The following is a 17575-nucleotide window of genomic DNA, read 5'->3' on the forward strand; positions in this document are numbered from 1 at the left end:
CCCAAACCAGAAATAGTCTAAGTTTCCATCCACAGAGGAATCGATGAATGAATTTTGGTATAACTATAACAAGTGTTATTCAGCAATGAAGAGAAACAATATCAATACAAGTAATCATATGATAAATCACTAAAATGTAACACTGAAAGAGGTCAGACACCAACGAGTGTTGTTTTTGTGTGAGTGGGTGTGTGTATATATATATATAATTCCATTTAGAAGAAATTCTAGAAAAGGCAAATTAATGTGTAGTGATGGAAACCAAATCAGTGACTGCCTGGGGTCAGAAGTTGGAGGATATTTACAACAAGGAGGCATGGGAGAACTTTGGAGAATAAAGGAAATGTTTGAAATATTGATTGTGGTGGTGGTTACATAGATATGAATGTCAAAACTCATCACACTGTACCCTTGGTACGTTTTGCTGCATATAAAGTATAACCTTAATGTAATTGATTTTTTAAAATATTTTTTTGGTTGAGATTTCCCTGCTTCCTGCCAAACTTGGCCATCTCTGACCCATTTGATCACTCTAAAGCAATTGAAAGTCACTGTAAGTCAGATGTTTGACAACTACAGCCAGGCTGTCTGTTGTTAAGTCAAGTTTTGGGAGACATAGTCCTGCCCATGAGCTTACATAGTGTCTGCTGTTTTTTTCACAATGGCAGAGTTGGGTAGTTGCAGTAGACACTGCAGCCTGGAAAGCCTAAAATATTTCCTGTGCAGCCCCTTACAGAGTAAGTTTGCCAGTCCATGCTTTAGGTGATGAAATAAAATCTCAGTTCCAAAATTAGAATGAGTTCTCCAATATATTAATTGCTACTTTGTTAGTCCTTCGATTAAGGACTTACCCCTGTTCCCCAGCCCCCAGCCCCACCTAGGGCTTTTGGGAAAGGTGTGGTCTCTGGTCTCTCTTCACAGCTTTCTGTGCCCCCCCCCCCCTTAGCTTCAGTTCTTGATCTTTGCCATGTGTGGCTCAAGGCCAGAAGAAAAGAGGTGGAAAGGTGGAAAGTTCTTTGAAACTGGTGCCCTTACAGAATGCTTTGGGCTCTGGTTAGGCTGCCTTTGTCTCTCCTGGGTGATTGAGTGTGTTCATCAGAGCCCCTCACTGCAACTCCCGGCCACCCTGCTCCCTCTACCCTGTGGTGTGTCTGGAGGTGATGCTCAGAACACACCCGTCAGCGGTCCAGAGCTTCCTTATCTCTAATTCCTTTATTCTTTTATATTTTTGCAGTCAAGGGTTCAAGAGAATGGAATTGGATTTTGGTTTTCTTTTATAAATTATATACATGATGATTTGTTTCACATCTTACTTAGTACAGACTTCTACTAAAACCTTCATTTTAACATCTTATTAAACATAGAAGGATGTTATGGTTTTCTTCGGTTTTAAAAAAAAGGCTTATCCAGGTGCCTCGTTAGCGCAGTAGGTAGCGCGTCAGTCTCATAAAAAAAAGGCTTATCCATTTTTTCCAGCCTATTCAATTTTAACTAAATTATTGTTAAAATTTGACTATCCGTATGAGGGGAAAATCCTTTGATGATAGACTGAGCAGCTTTCCACCAGCTTCATTTTCCTAACCTCTGACATGGGTGTAACAACATCAGCCTAGAATGAATTTGTATAAGGATTAAGGCAGATAGTGTCTATAAAGACCCGTGGTCAGTTCCTTGTCCAGAAAGGAACTTCGGGCTCGTTCACCCTTCCTCCCTTAGGTGGTAGTAAGTTGTCTCTAGAACCACTCAGATTTACGTGACTGTGGGCAAGTCACTCAGCCTCTAAGGACCTCTTTCATAGTCTGTAAAATAAAGGGCTGGCATTAGATATTCTCTAAGGCCCTGATGGTTAAATAAATTTTCTTAAAATTCTTATGTGGCATTTAGTTTCCAAAGGAAAGCACATTTTCATGTCTTTGTTTCTGACTGTAATTATTCTCACTTGATTGCGTGAACGCAGACTACTCTATTGTCAATTTTGTAGAAGGTCCTGTAATTTGTATTGACATTGGATTATTTCCAGGAAAAAAAAAATCGCTTCATTCAATAGGCTTCCTTCAAGTCAGATTCTCGTTAGGACAGTGGTAATAAAAATGATCTTTTCCTGGAGAGCCCCAGAATAACCTGCCTCATCACCTTTTTTTTTTAAACAAAAAGCACGATGAAGGGAAGATTTTGGACTTAATAGTATCCAAAGATACCTGCTGAGAGTAGGCTGTGATTAAAATCCATCCCAAGTCAAATATAGCCTCAGGATTTGTCTGTCATTTATCCTGTGACCCAAGAGTTGGGGAGTAAAGTTCTAGACAGCAACTACAGATGGGCTGTAACCCCCTGAGGGAAGGGAGTGTGTCCTACTTGTCTGTATGTCCAGCCTCTAGTACAGTGTCGCCCATGATCTGGGTATCTAATAAAATTCTGTTGAATACCTAACAGATTGAATCTCACATCAGTACCTTTTCAAAAGTCTATTGAAAAACCTTACTGAGGGGCGCCTGGGTGGCTCAGTGGTTTAGGCCGCTGCCTTCGGCTCGGGTCATGATCTCAGGGTCCTGGGATCGAGTCCCACGTCCGGCTCTCTGCTCTGAAGGGAGCCTGCTTCCCTCTCACTCTCTCTGCCTGCCTCTCTGCCTACTTGTGATCTCTCTCTGTCAAATAGATAAATAAAATCTTTAAAAAAAAAAAAAAAAAAGAAAAACCTTACTGATCATGAACTGCCATTTGACTTTCCTCGTAGTATCTGAATACCGTCCTCTTAATACTGGTATGTTTCCCACTAACCTCTAGAGCAGTGGGAGCATTTTTTAAGTAAGAGAGCAGCTGTGTGGCCATGAGTTGGTGAATAGCAGGATGAAAAGGGCCCAGCCACGCCACAGCAGCCGAACAGCTCGTCTTCTGCAGACAGGAGGAAACTCAAAGATGTCCATGCCTCTCCCACCCTGGGAGAACTGACAGGCTCCCCCGGGCTGCGCAGCTTCTGCTGCACACTTTCCTCTCGGTGGACCAAGTGCGGACGCTTTGAGTTTGCTCCTTTTTCGTTTTTAAAGTGATTGTGAGGTGCTTGATGACAAAACTGGATTGTTTGTTGTCTTCCTTTCATTGCCCTTCACCCCCGCACATCTGCAGCTCCACAGGACGGCAACCCAGCTGGCAGCAGATCTGTTAAAATACCATGCCGATCATGTGGTTCTAAAAGCATTAAAACTTACTGGAGTAGAAGGAAATTTAGAAGGCTTGGCTGAATATGCCTGTAAACTCTCTGAACAGAAAGAGCAGCTTGTCGAGGTGAGTGATAAGTTCATTTATTAAAGAAATTGTGGTTTCATGATAGCCGTACCATCATCTGGGGATAGTAACTCAAATATGGTTTTTTGGGGTAACTTATATGAGCATTTTCTCTGTCTCCTTTGGAATCTTAAGATATAATATTTATCTGTCCTAACAACAATCCGACCTCTAAAACAAAACAACAAAAACTGCTGGAACCCGCAGATGTACATTATTAATCTTCTTGTCCTTATTCTCTCGGAGAGGTTAGGCTTTGGAGTAGAGCATTGCAGACACCCTGTATGATCTTGTTTCTATTTGAATCTGTGGGGGGTCTCAGCATGAAAGAGATGGCACACTTGAATTAGAATAATTTAAAGAGCCTTTAATAGAAGAGCTGCTTACAATTGCATAGCCAGGGTGTGAGGGGAACCATGGGAGTGCAGTAATTGGGGTTAGTGATAGAGCTGGTACTGCTGATGGGCCCAAATTCATAGGGAGAAGGAGTGGTTACTGGAAACTGGAAGGTCACAGAGTCTTTCAGAAAGCCACCGGAGAAGTTCTGATTTCAGGACTAGACACAGAGACAGCCCAAGGCAACCCTGCAGGGAAAGAGCATGAGAATAAAGGCCCTTGCTCTGCATTCCTGCTGGTCTGTTGCTGGTCCTTCCCATTGGCCCGACATAGCTGGAGACTACAAATGTCAGTGTCCCAGGACATAAAGCAGTTTGGGAAGGAAGGAGAGTGGATGTGGACGGACAAAGAAAAGACATTCCTCCTCTGAACCTTTCTGTTCTGTCCAAACCTTTTTGGGTGTTACTGGGGTTTCACCTGCCACTTTTGCTGTAATTTCAGTTATTAATTGATATTCTAAGCCTGCCACTTACTGAAAACACCAGATATCTCTTAGTAAAAAATATATACTTAACCTGTGTATAACTTGTGCGTATGAGGTATGTAGCCAACATGTATGTAAATGCACAGATATGAACCACAGAGCTGTCTCCATGTTACCTGCTGTGCCTGGCTCACCAAATCACAAACACTAGCAGTTAGAGGAGCCCTTAGACTAAGTGGGCTAGCTTCCTCTCCTTTACTTGCTTACACATGAAAACTGCTAGGGAGCATTCTTAAAATGACCATAGATACATCTCTGTTTTAAAATAGATTTGCTGGGGGTGCCTGGGTGGCTCAGTGGGTTAAAGCCCCTACCTTCAGCTCAGGTCACGATTCCAGGGTCCTGGGATCAAGCCCCGCATCGGGCTCTCCGCTCAGCGGGAAGCCTGCTTCTCTTCCTCTCTTTCTGCCTACCTCTCTGCCTACTTGTGATCTCTGGCTGTCAAATAAATAAACAAAATCTTTAAAATAGATTTGATGATTATGTTTTTTAAAGATATAATTGACATATAACATTCTGTAAGTTTAAGGGATACAACATAATGATCTCATATATGTATATATTTTGAAATGATCACCACAATAAATTTGGTTAACATCCATCGCCCTCATATAGTTACAGAAAATCGTTTTTCCTTGTGATGGGAACTTGTAAGACCTACTCTCTTAGCAACTCTCAAGTATACAAAACAGTACTGTTAACTCCAGTCTTAAGTATTATACCTTCAGTTCAAATGTTGTCTCATAGGTCTGTCGATTGTTACGGCATATATCTGGGACAGAACCTCTTGAAATAACCTGTATACATGCAGAGGAGACATTTCAGGTGACTGGCCAACAGGTATGTATGGTCAATAGCAGATCATTTCTTTTTATTATGTCTTGTCTGAGTATCATAGCAAATTGTGTGGAAGGAAGAAGAATGCAGTTCTGCATAACTGGAGGTCAGATCTACTGAGAGTAATGAGGAAGGAAATGGCATTTTCATGGATAGTGAGCCAGAACATAGCTGACATTCCATACTGATGCTGCTCATCTGCAAAACTGGAGATTGGCCTATTTAATTGTTGTCCTAGTTTGTATTTATTTTCAATGAAGCTGTTTGCAGTGCAGGTTGTAATGACATATTTGAAAAGTACTTTGCCAGGACACCTGGCTGGCTTAGGCAGTGGAGTGTGAGTGTGCAGCTCTTGGTCTTGGGGTTGTGGTTTCCGGTCCTGCACTGGGTATAGAGATTACTTAAATAAAATCTTAGAGGCACCTGGCTGGCTCAGTGAGTTAAGTGTTTGCCTTGGGCTCAGGTCATGATCTCAGAGTCCTAGGATCGAGCCCCACTTCCGGCTTCCTATTCAGTGGGGAGTCTGCTTCTCCCTCTCCCTCTGCCCTTCTCCCCCACTCATGCTCTCTCTCTTTCAAATAAATAAAAACTTAAAAAAAATAAATTTTTTAAAAAAATTTATTTATTTGTCAGAGAGAGAGCATAAGCAGCAGGAGCAGCAGGCAGAGGGAGAAGCAGGCTCCTTGCTGAGCAGGGAGCCAAATGCAGGCCTCAACCCCAGGGCCCTGGGATCATGACCTGAGCTAAAGGCAGACGCTTAACTGATTGAGCCACCCAGGAGTCCCCCCGAAAATAAAATCTTTAAAAAAAAAAAAAAAAGTTACCATTACGGGCCAAGCCATAAAAATATTTATGTGTTTTGACCTAGGATTCCCAAGGACATAGGAAAAATTAGAAAAACAGAAACTAAAGCAGTATTTGTTCCCGTATTACTTATAATAAGATTCAGTTGGAACCAAAATAGTTATCTTAAGTTAGGTAAATAGTACATTATGACCTTAGCATGATAATGATAACTAGAATTAGCAACACTGAAAAATGTATTGTTAAAATGTTAGATGATAAAAGCAGGATACAGATTGTATACTTACTACAATTGATACTATGTAAAATGTACATAGATAAGAAAATGAGGGATGCTTGGGTGGCTCAGTCAGTTGAGCGTCCAACTCTTGATTTTGGCTCAGGTCATGGTCTCAGGGTCGTGAGATCAAGCCCCATATTGGGCATTCTCTCTCTACTTCTCCTTCTGCCCCTCCTGCTCATGCTCCCTCTTGCTCTCTAAAAATAAATCTTAAAAAAAAAAAAAAAGGAAAGAAAATGACTACATGGGAATATGTAGAAATGAAAGTTCTTGAGCTTCTTTGGAAGAACTATGATTTTTTTTCTCAACTTTCTGAAATATTACTTTGTCCTTATAATTTTCCAGAGCCTTTTAAAAATTGATATCCCATTTAATACTATCCCTGTCAAATTAATCTAAAGAGAAAAGCGAAGGGCTTCTTTCTTTTTTAGGTCTAAGCTCCAAAATACAATTTACCAGGTGTTCTTACCTATCGTGCCAAAGGACGATACTCCTAACTGCAGTATTAGTAGAGCCCTTGGATTTAGAGTTGAGAACAGCAACACCTTAGAATGGTGGTGGCCTGTGTCCCCCAGCAGAAACATGTGGAATGTTGGAGGGATGTGTGCTTTCCTGTAGAGAACAGTGTCAAAGGCTTATCATGGAAGGAGGAAGTATATGAGTGATCCTTAGCAATGATCATCTGCTGAACATTTTATTGTAACCAGAGGACCTCGGCTTATTAGGAGAAACCAAGGCTTTAATATTTACTTCTCTACTTGAGGGTCATCCTGTTTGCCTTGGCTTTCAACGTATTTCAACAGAATTAAAGAGTTGGACTCCCCTGCCTATGCAGTCAGCTCTTGCTGCTCTCAAGCCCTGCTTGCTGTGTGGCTGTGATTCTCTGCTTACTGGTTTTAATGTGACAGGGATATTAGGAATAACCACACTTTCTTCCCCAGGATGGTGATAGAGCCTGTTGGCAACTTCCACAACTTGAGAAGCATTTTTGTTCTCACAGCCTTAGCTTTTACTCCTAGTCTTTCTCATCTGCTTCACAAAGGGATCATTTAAGGAAATAGAGCGGTGCCTCTGGGATAATTTTTATTTATTTCTGGACATCTCTACTTTAGCTGTGTCCTCCTTATATTTCCTTTAGAATGTTCAGTCCTATCCAGGACACAGTGGAGCCATACAATGGCTCCAGGTTGAGAGGGGAGTCACCCTGAAATGTAGCCCATGGTTCTCTGGTGAGCTCATGTACCCGCCTTCCCTGAACATGGGGAACCTTGTTTTGCTCAAGAAGCTGCCACCTGCTTGTCAAGTCCTGTGCTCGTGTGACTGTGCCCACGCGGTTGGAGCATGTAGCTCTAATTCCCTTAAAGATAGCGTGACGGGGACCATATCAGTCTTCTGAAAGCCCTCCAGTGACTTCTTCTCTCACAGTCCAGTCCAGTCCTAACTGTGTATGTTCCGTATCACATGGCTTCCGGTGACCTTCCTTTTTTTCATGTCAGTTCAGTCACACTGGCCTATTGGCTGATCCTTGAACATTCTAGAGGTGCTCCTGCCTCATCCCAAACAACTGGCCCTAGGGTTCCTTTGCCCCCCCACCCCCCGGCCTTCTTCAGTCTTTGCCTTCACATGCCACCTTTTCTGTGACCGCCTAACATCCTCTCTCCTCCTTACCCTTTATTTTTATACATACAACTTATCATAATTTAAGTATCTTATCATTTTTTGTATGTTTTTTATTATCTGTCTCCCGCCAGTATAATGTGGGCTCCACGGAGACAGGCATCTTTATCTGTTTCACTCAACCACTTCCCTGGCTCCTGGAACGTGGGTACAGTGCCTGGCACAGAGTAGGTGAATAAAGAGCCATGTATTAGTTACTTGGTGTCCCGGAGCCTCAGTTTCTCTAGCTGTGTAATGGGAATAATATATTTTGTGTGTTTCTAAAGATTAATACTAATGTATATCAGACCTCTAAGACGCTGTCTCAAGAAGGTGTCTGCCGTGTGCTCACAGGTGTGTGTGTGTTACCACTCCTGCCGGTGCTGGTACTACTAGCCACCTACCACTGTCACCACTCCCACACTCCCATGCCTCCTACCGGTACTTCTGCTGCCACAGCGCCATTACACTGTGGCCGCTGCTGCCACAGCCACTGCCCTGTCTCTTGTGCGGCAGTGCACACTACACTCTTTCCAGCCTGAGTGTGACTCTTTGAATTCTGCTGTGGAAATAACTCTGTTGAAGCAGTTTTCCTGAAATGAAGACCACTGCTCCCTGAATGAAGATTTGTATATGATGATGCATGTGTTTATTTGTGGATCACATTCAAAAAAACAGTTTTGTTCCATGTATCTCCACGTTGGCCAGCATGGGGCTTATGTGTGGAAGGCACTTCATAGTTGTTTGTTGAGTTGAACAGTACCGACTTAGGTTTGGTCTCCACTATAATGTTGAGAGCTAAGATTCTGAAATGGATACCTGTGTATGTTGTATTTCATTAGATAATTTCTGCTGCTGAAACGCTGACATTGCATCCATCTAGTAAAATTGCTAAAGAAAATCTCGATGTATTTTGTGAAGCTTGGGAATCCCAAATTGGTGACATGTCAACACTGCTAAGAGAAATCAGTGACGTGTTTGAAGGAAGACGAGGTGAGAAATGGTCTGCGTATTTAGATACAGTAATATTTTAATTAGCTCTATTAGTTTTCAATGTCAAACCTCAGTTGCAGAATGAATTATTATAACCCAGCGGGTTATTTTTATAGTAACGTATCTTCCACAGAGAAATTGGGAAAATGTTGTGTGTCCTTCTTTACTGTAGTGTGTAAGCAGTACAATTTATTGTACAACAGTGTAGTAGATTTCTTTGAATTAATATTCTAGTTTTCCTGTTGAAATTCAGTAATTTTATATTTTATCTTAATTGTTCTTTTGTTTTAGTACAAAAGCTCTTCTGTAATATAATTATTCTCTGATTTAATTCTACTAACTTCACAATGAAATGAATGTAGTTATTTGATTTTTGAATTGCTTTCCTTCCACTTGGATGGAATCTCTTTCTTGATGACTACATAATCTTGGAAAATTTCCTGTGGTGGGTAAGTTCATTGGTATTTCTACAACATGTAGAATAGCACTATACAATGTATAGGAAGGCATCATTTTTATTCTTTATTTTAATAACAGGGACTTTTGTTTATTTTCCATTGTATTGTGTGTCCTCTTATTTATGTTTATGTGTTTTCATGTATTTTTTTCCCCTTTGAATGGCTTCTATTAGCATCAAGCATGCTTGTTTTTTTTTAAATAAAATGTCCTTAAAGCCACAATAACATCAAATTACATATTTATTTTTGTTGACTTGAACATCTAAACATTTCATATTTTAAAAAATACCTATTTAGGATAATTGCTGATTCGCTTTTTAAAATCAAGAAATTAGATAGACTTTATAAGTATATGCTAATTTGTGAAGTATAATAAATGTTTACCATGCTTTTACATTTAAAGTTTTCTGTGATAGCTAGTCTAAATGGCTAATCATTTTGATGCTTTTATAAAGTATAAGCATGTGGATTTTCATGTGAGGCAGTTTTCAAATATTAAAAGGTAGAGTGATGATGTTGATTCGTGTCTGAAGAAGAACCGTCATTTAACTGTAGGACATGTTTAGGAAATGAAGAAAATGACTTCCCCATCTTTCTCAGCACGAGCACCCACTACAGATAGATGAGAACTGAAACAGGAAGACCCTGTACTTATGTTTGGGCCACATGGTCTCTGGTTTCTTTTACTCTCAAGCTGGATGTTATTAAAATGGTCTCCTCTTTGGGTTTGGGTAACATCCTCAAAAAAAATCAGGGCTTCTTTAGGGCTGAAAGAAACTCCTTTGTAGGTGAGGAGCTGCTGCCTCCATCAAGGACACATCCATTGTTGAACTGGAGAAGTGTCTTGCTGTTCAGAAGGATCCTTATGTGGAGTTAACTGAGATGGAGCTGGTTGATTTCTTGTACTGCCTTTCTTTGTCCTGACCTTTATCATTAAGCTCATAAGAATAGCTTTTCTGACAAAGATGTTCAGCTCTGGGTGAGCCATTATTGACTGGCTTGAGTCCAGAGTCGCAGTGTTGTTTTTCCTGTTCTGTACAGTTATTATGACAAGCCTGCCCGTTACCTTGCACCTGTCCACTACTTTCCATACAAAGGACAGAGTGTGTTCTTCAGATCCTGATTTCTTTCTGCAACTGTTATAACTCACGTTACAGCTATTATTGAAAAGCCTTTGCTGTATTCTAGCTACCTTTGTTCTGCTCTGAGTATCTTGACTCTCATTACTAGAAGAATTATCAGATATGTTTGCAAGTGTCGTTTAACCAACCAATTAAAGCAAATAACATGGTAAGCAATGAGAAAGGGACTCAGAGCTAGGTCATTGTCCTTCTTACCCTGAGACTCGCAAATTTCACAATAGGGCCTTCTGGGATTCTTTTGAGAACTCAAAAATCACTACGTGTCTTTCTACTTTCTTTCTTCATCCATTTCTGCCTTCTTCCCTCCTGGGAAGCCATGGTCTTCATATTAGAAAGGACCAAATCAGAAAGACTCCACTTTCCCTTAATGGTGAATATGTAGTCATAGCACTTAGAATTTGAGATTATTTTAGATAACTAAGTGTTAAAAGAAGCCTTCTCTCACAGCTTGGAGACTGTCCTTCAAAGAGGCTGAATTTCTCTTGCTCTGTTTGAACCATCTTAGAATTAGTATGACTAGGCTTCAGTATATAGATATTACCCAATGGCTGTGTTCCATAGCTCTGTACCTAATTTATCACTTGGCAGATTGGATGTGTAAGGTGCTGTTCGCGGAAAGGGGAGGCATAGAAGGAGGAACGTGCTTGTGGATAAATAGGAGTTAAATATGAGTTCATATAAATATGAACATGGAGTTCAAAACAAGGGAATGGCCTGTCCAGATAAGAGATGATGAGATGATGATAGTAGAAATGGAGGAAAAAGGCCTGATTGAAGAAGAATTTTACAGGTCATGTTGGTAGGATTTGGTGATTGAGTGTAGAGGTAAGGGAGAGTTTGAGGATGACAACTGGGTTTGGGTTAGAATACCCCAGTCCCGGGGCGCCTGGGAGGCTCAGTGGATTAAGCTGCTGCCTTCAGCTCAGGTCATGATCTCAGGGTCCTGGGATCGAGCCCCACATCGGGCTCTCTGCTCCGCAGGGAGCCTGCTTCCTCCTCTCTCTCTGCCTGCCTCTCTGCCTACTTGTGATCTCTCTCTCTCTGTCAAATAAATAAAATAAAATCTTTAAAAAAAAAAGAATACCCCAGTCCTGCTCCTGTGGTTAGCTCACGATAACCTGTCCTTCAATAGTTGGTGATTCGTTTTCAGTGGGTCTAGAAATGATCTTTCTGATCATGCCATACAGAGCTCCTTCCAGAATCAAAAAAGCTAATTGTGGGAACTTCTAATACGGAATTATATAGCACATCTTTAGTGAAATAGACTTTTTGGTCCTTGGGTAATTAGCTTTAGTTTGTAGAGATGCAGAGGAGCTCTGGATAGTGAAAATGAAAGCAGCATTTCTCAGGTTTTCGTAAGAGATCATTTTGGACCTCCCATCAGATGAGAGGGCTCTTGAGTTTAACCCTGAACTTGGTTTATCTGGAGGGGTAAGGTGAGCAGTAAAGATGGTACAGTTGTGGTGTTGATTTAGGGAGTATTAAACAAAGGATTTTGGGAGTACTAAAATTATGATAACCCTGTGAAAACAGTGCTTTGAAAACAGGTTTATAATTCAAATATCGACTGTGTTTTCCCCATGAAAATTCCTGTTTTTCCAGTTACTTCTAATGTTTATAACATGTTTTCATCAGAGGTAGGAATTGTTTGTTAATGCTACTTCTTTAATTTGATATCAGAGCTAAACATAACTGAGTCAATGTATTTGCTCTGCGTAGAATCAATGACAATAATTAAGCTTGTCTGGAAAAAAACAGGTATAAAATTAAGTATAAAATGATTCAGATTAATGAATTTTGGTATCTTTATCAACTCTTTTTAAATGATTATTAAACTTGGCTTAAATTGGAATTGGGGGAAAGAGGGGCAACCTTACCTGCAGAGCATTTGGGGAAAAGCTATCCTGAAGAATGGTCAGTTTTTTTTTGTTTTTTTTTTTATTTTTTTATTTTTTTCCATTTTATTTATTTTTTCAGCGTAACAGTATTCATTCTTTTTGCACAACACCCAGTGCTCCATGCAAAACGTGCCCTCCCCATTACCCACCACCTGTTCCCCCAACCTCCCACCCCTGACCCTTCAAAACCCTCAGGTTGTTTTTCAGAGTCCATAGTCTCTTATGGTTCGCCTCCCCTCCCCAATGTCCATAGCCCGCTCCCCCTCTCCCAATCCCACCTCCCCCCAGCAACCCCCAGTTTGTTTTGTGAGATTAAGAGTCATTTATGGTTTGTCTCCCTCCCAATCCCATCTTGTTTCATTTATTCTTCTCCTATCCCCCTACCCCCCCCATGTTGCTTCTCCATGTCCTCATATCAGGGAGATCATATGATAGTTGTCTTTCTCCGATTGACTTATTTCACTAAGCATGATACGCTCTAGTTCCATCCACGTCGTCGCAAATGGCAAGATTTCATTTCTTTTGATGGCTGCATAGTATTCCATTGTGTATATATACCACATCTTCTTTATCCATTCATCTGTTGATGGACATCTAGGTTCTTTCCATAGTCTGGCTATTGTAGACATTGCTGCTATAAACATTCGGGTACACGTGCCCCTTCGGATCACTATGTTTGTATCTTTAGGGTAAATACCCAGTAGTGCAATTGCTGGGTCATAGGGTAGTTCTATTTTCAACATTTTGAGGAACCTCCATGCTGTTTTCCAGAGTGGTTGCACCAGCTTGCATTCCCACCAACAGTGGAGGAGGGTTCCCCTTTCTCCACATCCTCTCCAGCATCTGTCATTTCCTGACTTGTTAATTTTAGCCAGAATGGTCAGTTTTGCCATTATCCTCAAATATGCAAATCATTGTGAGTTCAACTGAATTATGGGAATAGGGAACAAAACAAAGTATGTGTAAGACAGCCTTGGGGACTGGAGTACCAGTGATTAACTGATGGTAGTGATGCTCGCAAACCAGATTATGTAAAGGCTCCTTTTTTCATTGCATTTATTTCTCCCTGCCTTCTGGTTTCTTAACGCTGTTGTTTCTCAGAGAAATAAGACGTACTAAAATAGGTGGGTTTTTGGTTTTTTTTTTCCTCTTGGAGACTAAACCTGAGCATTTCAGGGTCACAGGCACTTCGGAGGATCACAAGGGTAGATAATACAAGATTGCCCACGCCTAAGCTAATTATGCTTAAGTAATGATTAGGCTCCTTTCTGCAGCTTATTAAGACCACTTTTTAGGGATATGATGGGCACAATTTGGGCTTTGAATTAACGTATATGATCAGTTTTGAGGTTCTAAATGACTTAAAGTCTTCTGTTAATCTTTCACTGCTAAATCAGGCACTTTTTATATCAGGGCTAGGAGACAAGGTTATGGAAATAATGTCTTTTTTTTTTTTTAAGATTTTGTTTATTTATTTGATCACAAGAGATCACAAGTAGGCATAGGCATAGAGACAGGCAGAGAGAGGGGAGGAAGCAGGCTCTCTGCAGAGCAGAAAGCCCCATGCGGGGCTCGATTCCAGGACCCTGGGATCATGACCTGAGCCAAAGGCAGAGGCTTCAACCCACTGAGCCACCCAGGCACCCCGGAAATAATGTCTTTAAATTGTTTTTTTGTCTCTCACAATTCTGAGAACAGAAAATCATTAATAAAAGTGCCTTACAAGTCTGACATTACAAATAAATGGTTTGAACCATAAAACTATTCCCGAGTACCAATGGCTGACCTGTAATGACAATTCATTTTCTAGATCAACGCTGTTTAACAGAAATGAAGGTGAGCCACATATGTAGTTTAAAGTTTCCTAGGAGACACAAGAAAAACTTAAAAAGAAATAGGTGACATTCATTTCAATGTTTTTTACTTAACCCAATATATCTGTTTATAATCAATACTTAAAAATTATTAATGAGGTCTTTTCCATTTTTTCCCCTTTATATTAAGTCTCAAAATCCAGTATGTGCTTTATACTTACAGCACATCACAATTCAGGCTGGTCATGTTTCAGTTGCTCAACAGTCACCATGGCTGGTGGATTCCATATTCAACAGCACAGCTGTAGGTGAAAACTTAAATATTTGTGAACAGGCTCACCCTATTCATGGAACAGTCATTCTGTAAGAAAGTGTATGACTTAGTGTTCTTACACAGTATTTACTTTCATTAGGTAAAACTGTATGAAATTGCTCTTTTTGTATTTCAAAAGTGGTTGAATATCAGCAATTTAATATGGTTCTACCTGGTATATTACAGCTGAACAAACTCCCATTCCTTGAAGTCAACAAGCAATTACCGTTCAATCTTACTGTGAGTTCTTTCCTCTAGTCACAAACTAGGCTTTAAAAACAATCTACTGTCCATTTTAACCTGAGTTCATCCATGATCTAGAAGTTTGAAATGTGAACGCACAGGGGTAATGTGGGCATCACATGCCTCCTTCTTTTCCTCAGTTCCTGTGCTTCCTGCGGGGCTGACCCACAGCTGAGAGACTGCTGTTTGGTTTGCTTCATCCTTCTATCTTGTATACTCGAGTTGCTCTCTTTGACAGGAAGAATATTTTAAGAATTTAGCTGTAAATGGTTTGGTTTGATAGTCACAGAAAAGGAAACAAGCACTAATAACCGGTATGGATAAAAGAAGAATCTGGTTTCATTAGAGGCAGGCTGCTGTAAAAGATTTCACTAGGAATGAAGCTTGTTGTAAATATAAGTAAACAGCACTGAGATACTTTGCCTTTCTGCCATTACATCCGGGGGAGGGAGACATTCTCCAACCAGGTACCTTAGAGATACAACTGTTGACAACCTTCGTGTTCACCAAATTACAATTTTGTTTCTGAAACACATGTAATTAATAGACTAAATTACCAAAACTAATATGCTAACATTCCTATTTAATAATATTAAGAAAATTAAACGTGAATAATAGAAAATGCACTAATAGAAAATTTGTTTTAAGTTGTATGTGTTATTTGTAGGAGAGAAGTATGGCTACCTGTCACTTCCAAAGCCAATGGTAAGTAGAAGAGTTTTGTACATTCTGGAATGTTTTGAACTCAAATTATAAATTTGAAACTGAAACTGATGCATCAGACTGCATTCTAAAATAGTATCCACTAGATGGCCAGCTTGGTGACATGTATGAAGATGGTCTCTGTACTTTTTCAGATGGTTCCCTTTCAGTCTTCATTACATACTTTAATAATAATCATTTGTAAAAGTAAAAGTAAAAATAATGAAAACACAACTGAATTAAAAAAATAATAAGACAGGGTGTGATGTTCTAAATAAAATAAACCCTCAAGGGGTGCCTGGGTGGCTCAGTGGGTTAAAGCCTCTGCCTTTGGCTCAAGTCATGATCTCAGGGTCCTGGGATCAAGCCCCATATCGGGCTCTCTAATCAGCAGGGATCCTGCTTCCCACCCCCCACCCCGCCACCTGTTTGGGATCTCTGTCTGTCACATAAATAAAGAAAATCTTTAAAAAAAAAAAAGTAAACCCGCAAAACCTCAAAGCTTATGTCTTAAATGCTTTATCAGTTGCTTTCTAGTCTACCAGACAAAGGAAGAAGGTACAGATGATGTGACTCTCTGTACAAGGAGGGGCCAGAGAGATCATGGATCATCTGCATTTTCCCGTGAACATCAGGGGTAGCTTGTACTTGTACACGTGTGCGGTTTTAGAGTTCCCCACATTCATTTTCTGTCCTATTTCTTCTCTAGTAAGCAGCATTAGAAGATCACAAAAGGGCTTTGTTAAATGAGCAAATATAAACTTATGGTTTATAAGTTTGTAAATATAAACCATAAGTTTATATTTGCTCATTTAGAGTTGAGAAGAGTTGAGGCTCTTCTGTTCTGCAGTGGAACTGGGGACAGAACAGCTGGTCAGAAGTATCAAGTTGTGGTAATAATAAGGGAAACAAAAAACAAGGAGATACACATATGCCTGGAAGGTATTGATGATGACCTGTTTCTTAAGGTAGGGGGGCTAGGAATTTTGTTTTATTATGTTATAATTTATACTTTGTGTACATCTACTCAATGTGTATATATGTGTTTGTGTGTTTAACGTTTGCGTAAATGTTTTAAAAAAAAAAGGCTACTAGCCTCCTGCCCCTTTATGTACACTAGCCCCAGCCATTCTGGAACTCCTGCCCCAGTTAAGGGAGCTTCCACCAGACCTCATATTGAGGGGAATGGCCAGCCTGGGCTGCCACCTTCTGAGAGCTTGTGCATATATTTTTCAAAGAAACATTGCTATTGGTAGTGGTGTCTATTTTTTTTTTTTTTAAGATTTTATTTATTTATTTGGCAGAGAGAGAGAAAGCATACAAGAAGGGGGAGAGGCAGAGGGAGAAAGAGAAGCTGTCTCCCTGCTGAGCAGGGAACCAAATGCAGGGCTTGATCCCAGAACCCCGAGATCATGACCTGAGCCAAAAGCTGATGCTTAACCAACTGAGCCACCCAGGCGCCCCACTGTTGTTCATGGAAATAGGCATCCGTGGGCTAGCCTTGTAACCGAACAGCAATGTTTTCGCCTCTCCTAGAGGAACCATATTCTGTGTTCCATATAGCTTACACACAAACAAACATGCTCTTTCAGAAATAGGGGCCCATCAAATATGTTGACTCACATATGAAGCGCTATATTCGAAGTATAATCTCCTATCCGGCCTGGGGTAGAGGATCAGGAACTGGGATGTCAGTGACACTAGAGTGCTGAAATGCAGCCCGCAAAGGGCAAATTGGTTAAAGGAATTGAGCTCCAGAGTCGTAACCTTAGGAACATGTGGAAGACTACATATAGTGGCTAATTTTATGTAATTTCATAACAATAACTCAACAGAGGGACCAGGAATGTTTGGAGGTATAACTGGACTCTGAGAAGACTGCAGAAGTCTTTAAGTCCTTCTGGGACATGGTCTGCTTTCCCTGGTCCCGGGTTTCTAACTACTTATCTGTTCAAAGCTCAACTTATATGCTAGAAGAATATTTGCAAATAGTTGTTTGTTTCAACTTAATATAGTTTAAGTATGTTCTGGAAATGTTTAAATTAAAATTTTATTACAGGCAATTTGCTTTGTTTTCTGTCACTATTGTATTTCCTCACAATTAACTGTGATGCTTTTTAAGATGTCTTAATCTTTTTATTGTCATAGAAGAATAACGCAAACCTGAAATCATTAAAACCAGACAAGCCTGACTCGGAGGTAAGACCTTTTTCCTTTAATAGTCTTACTTCTCGTCTTCCTTTTACATCAATAATGACAATATTGTGGTGATT

General features: G+C 40.3%; 1 protein-coding gene across 1 annotated transcript in view; it reads left to right on the forward strand.

The window, feature by feature from the left end:
* Positions 1–17575, forward strand: part of CTNNAL1 (catenin alpha like 1) — a 64180-nt gene that overhangs the window by 36518 nt on the left and 10087 nt on the right. The window contains exons 9-13 of the mRNA XM_046022026.1: positions 3124–3282; positions 4910–5002; positions 8582–8732; positions 15268–15305; positions 17451–17501. Coding sequence (XP_045877982.1) covers positions 3124–3282; positions 4910–5002; positions 8582–8732; positions 15268–15305; positions 17451–17501 — 492 coding nt within the window. The remainder of the gene's footprint in view (positions 1–3123; positions 3283–4909; positions 5003–8581; positions 8733–15267; positions 15306–17450; positions 17502–17575) is intronic.

Source organism: Meles meles, chromosome 11 (assembly GCF_922984935.1).
Source record: "Meles meles chromosome 11, mMelMel3.1 paternal haplotype, whole genome shotgun sequence".
In the NCBI taxonomy this organism is placed as follows: Eukaryota; Metazoa; Chordata; class Mammalia; order Carnivora; family Mustelidae; genus Meles; species Meles meles.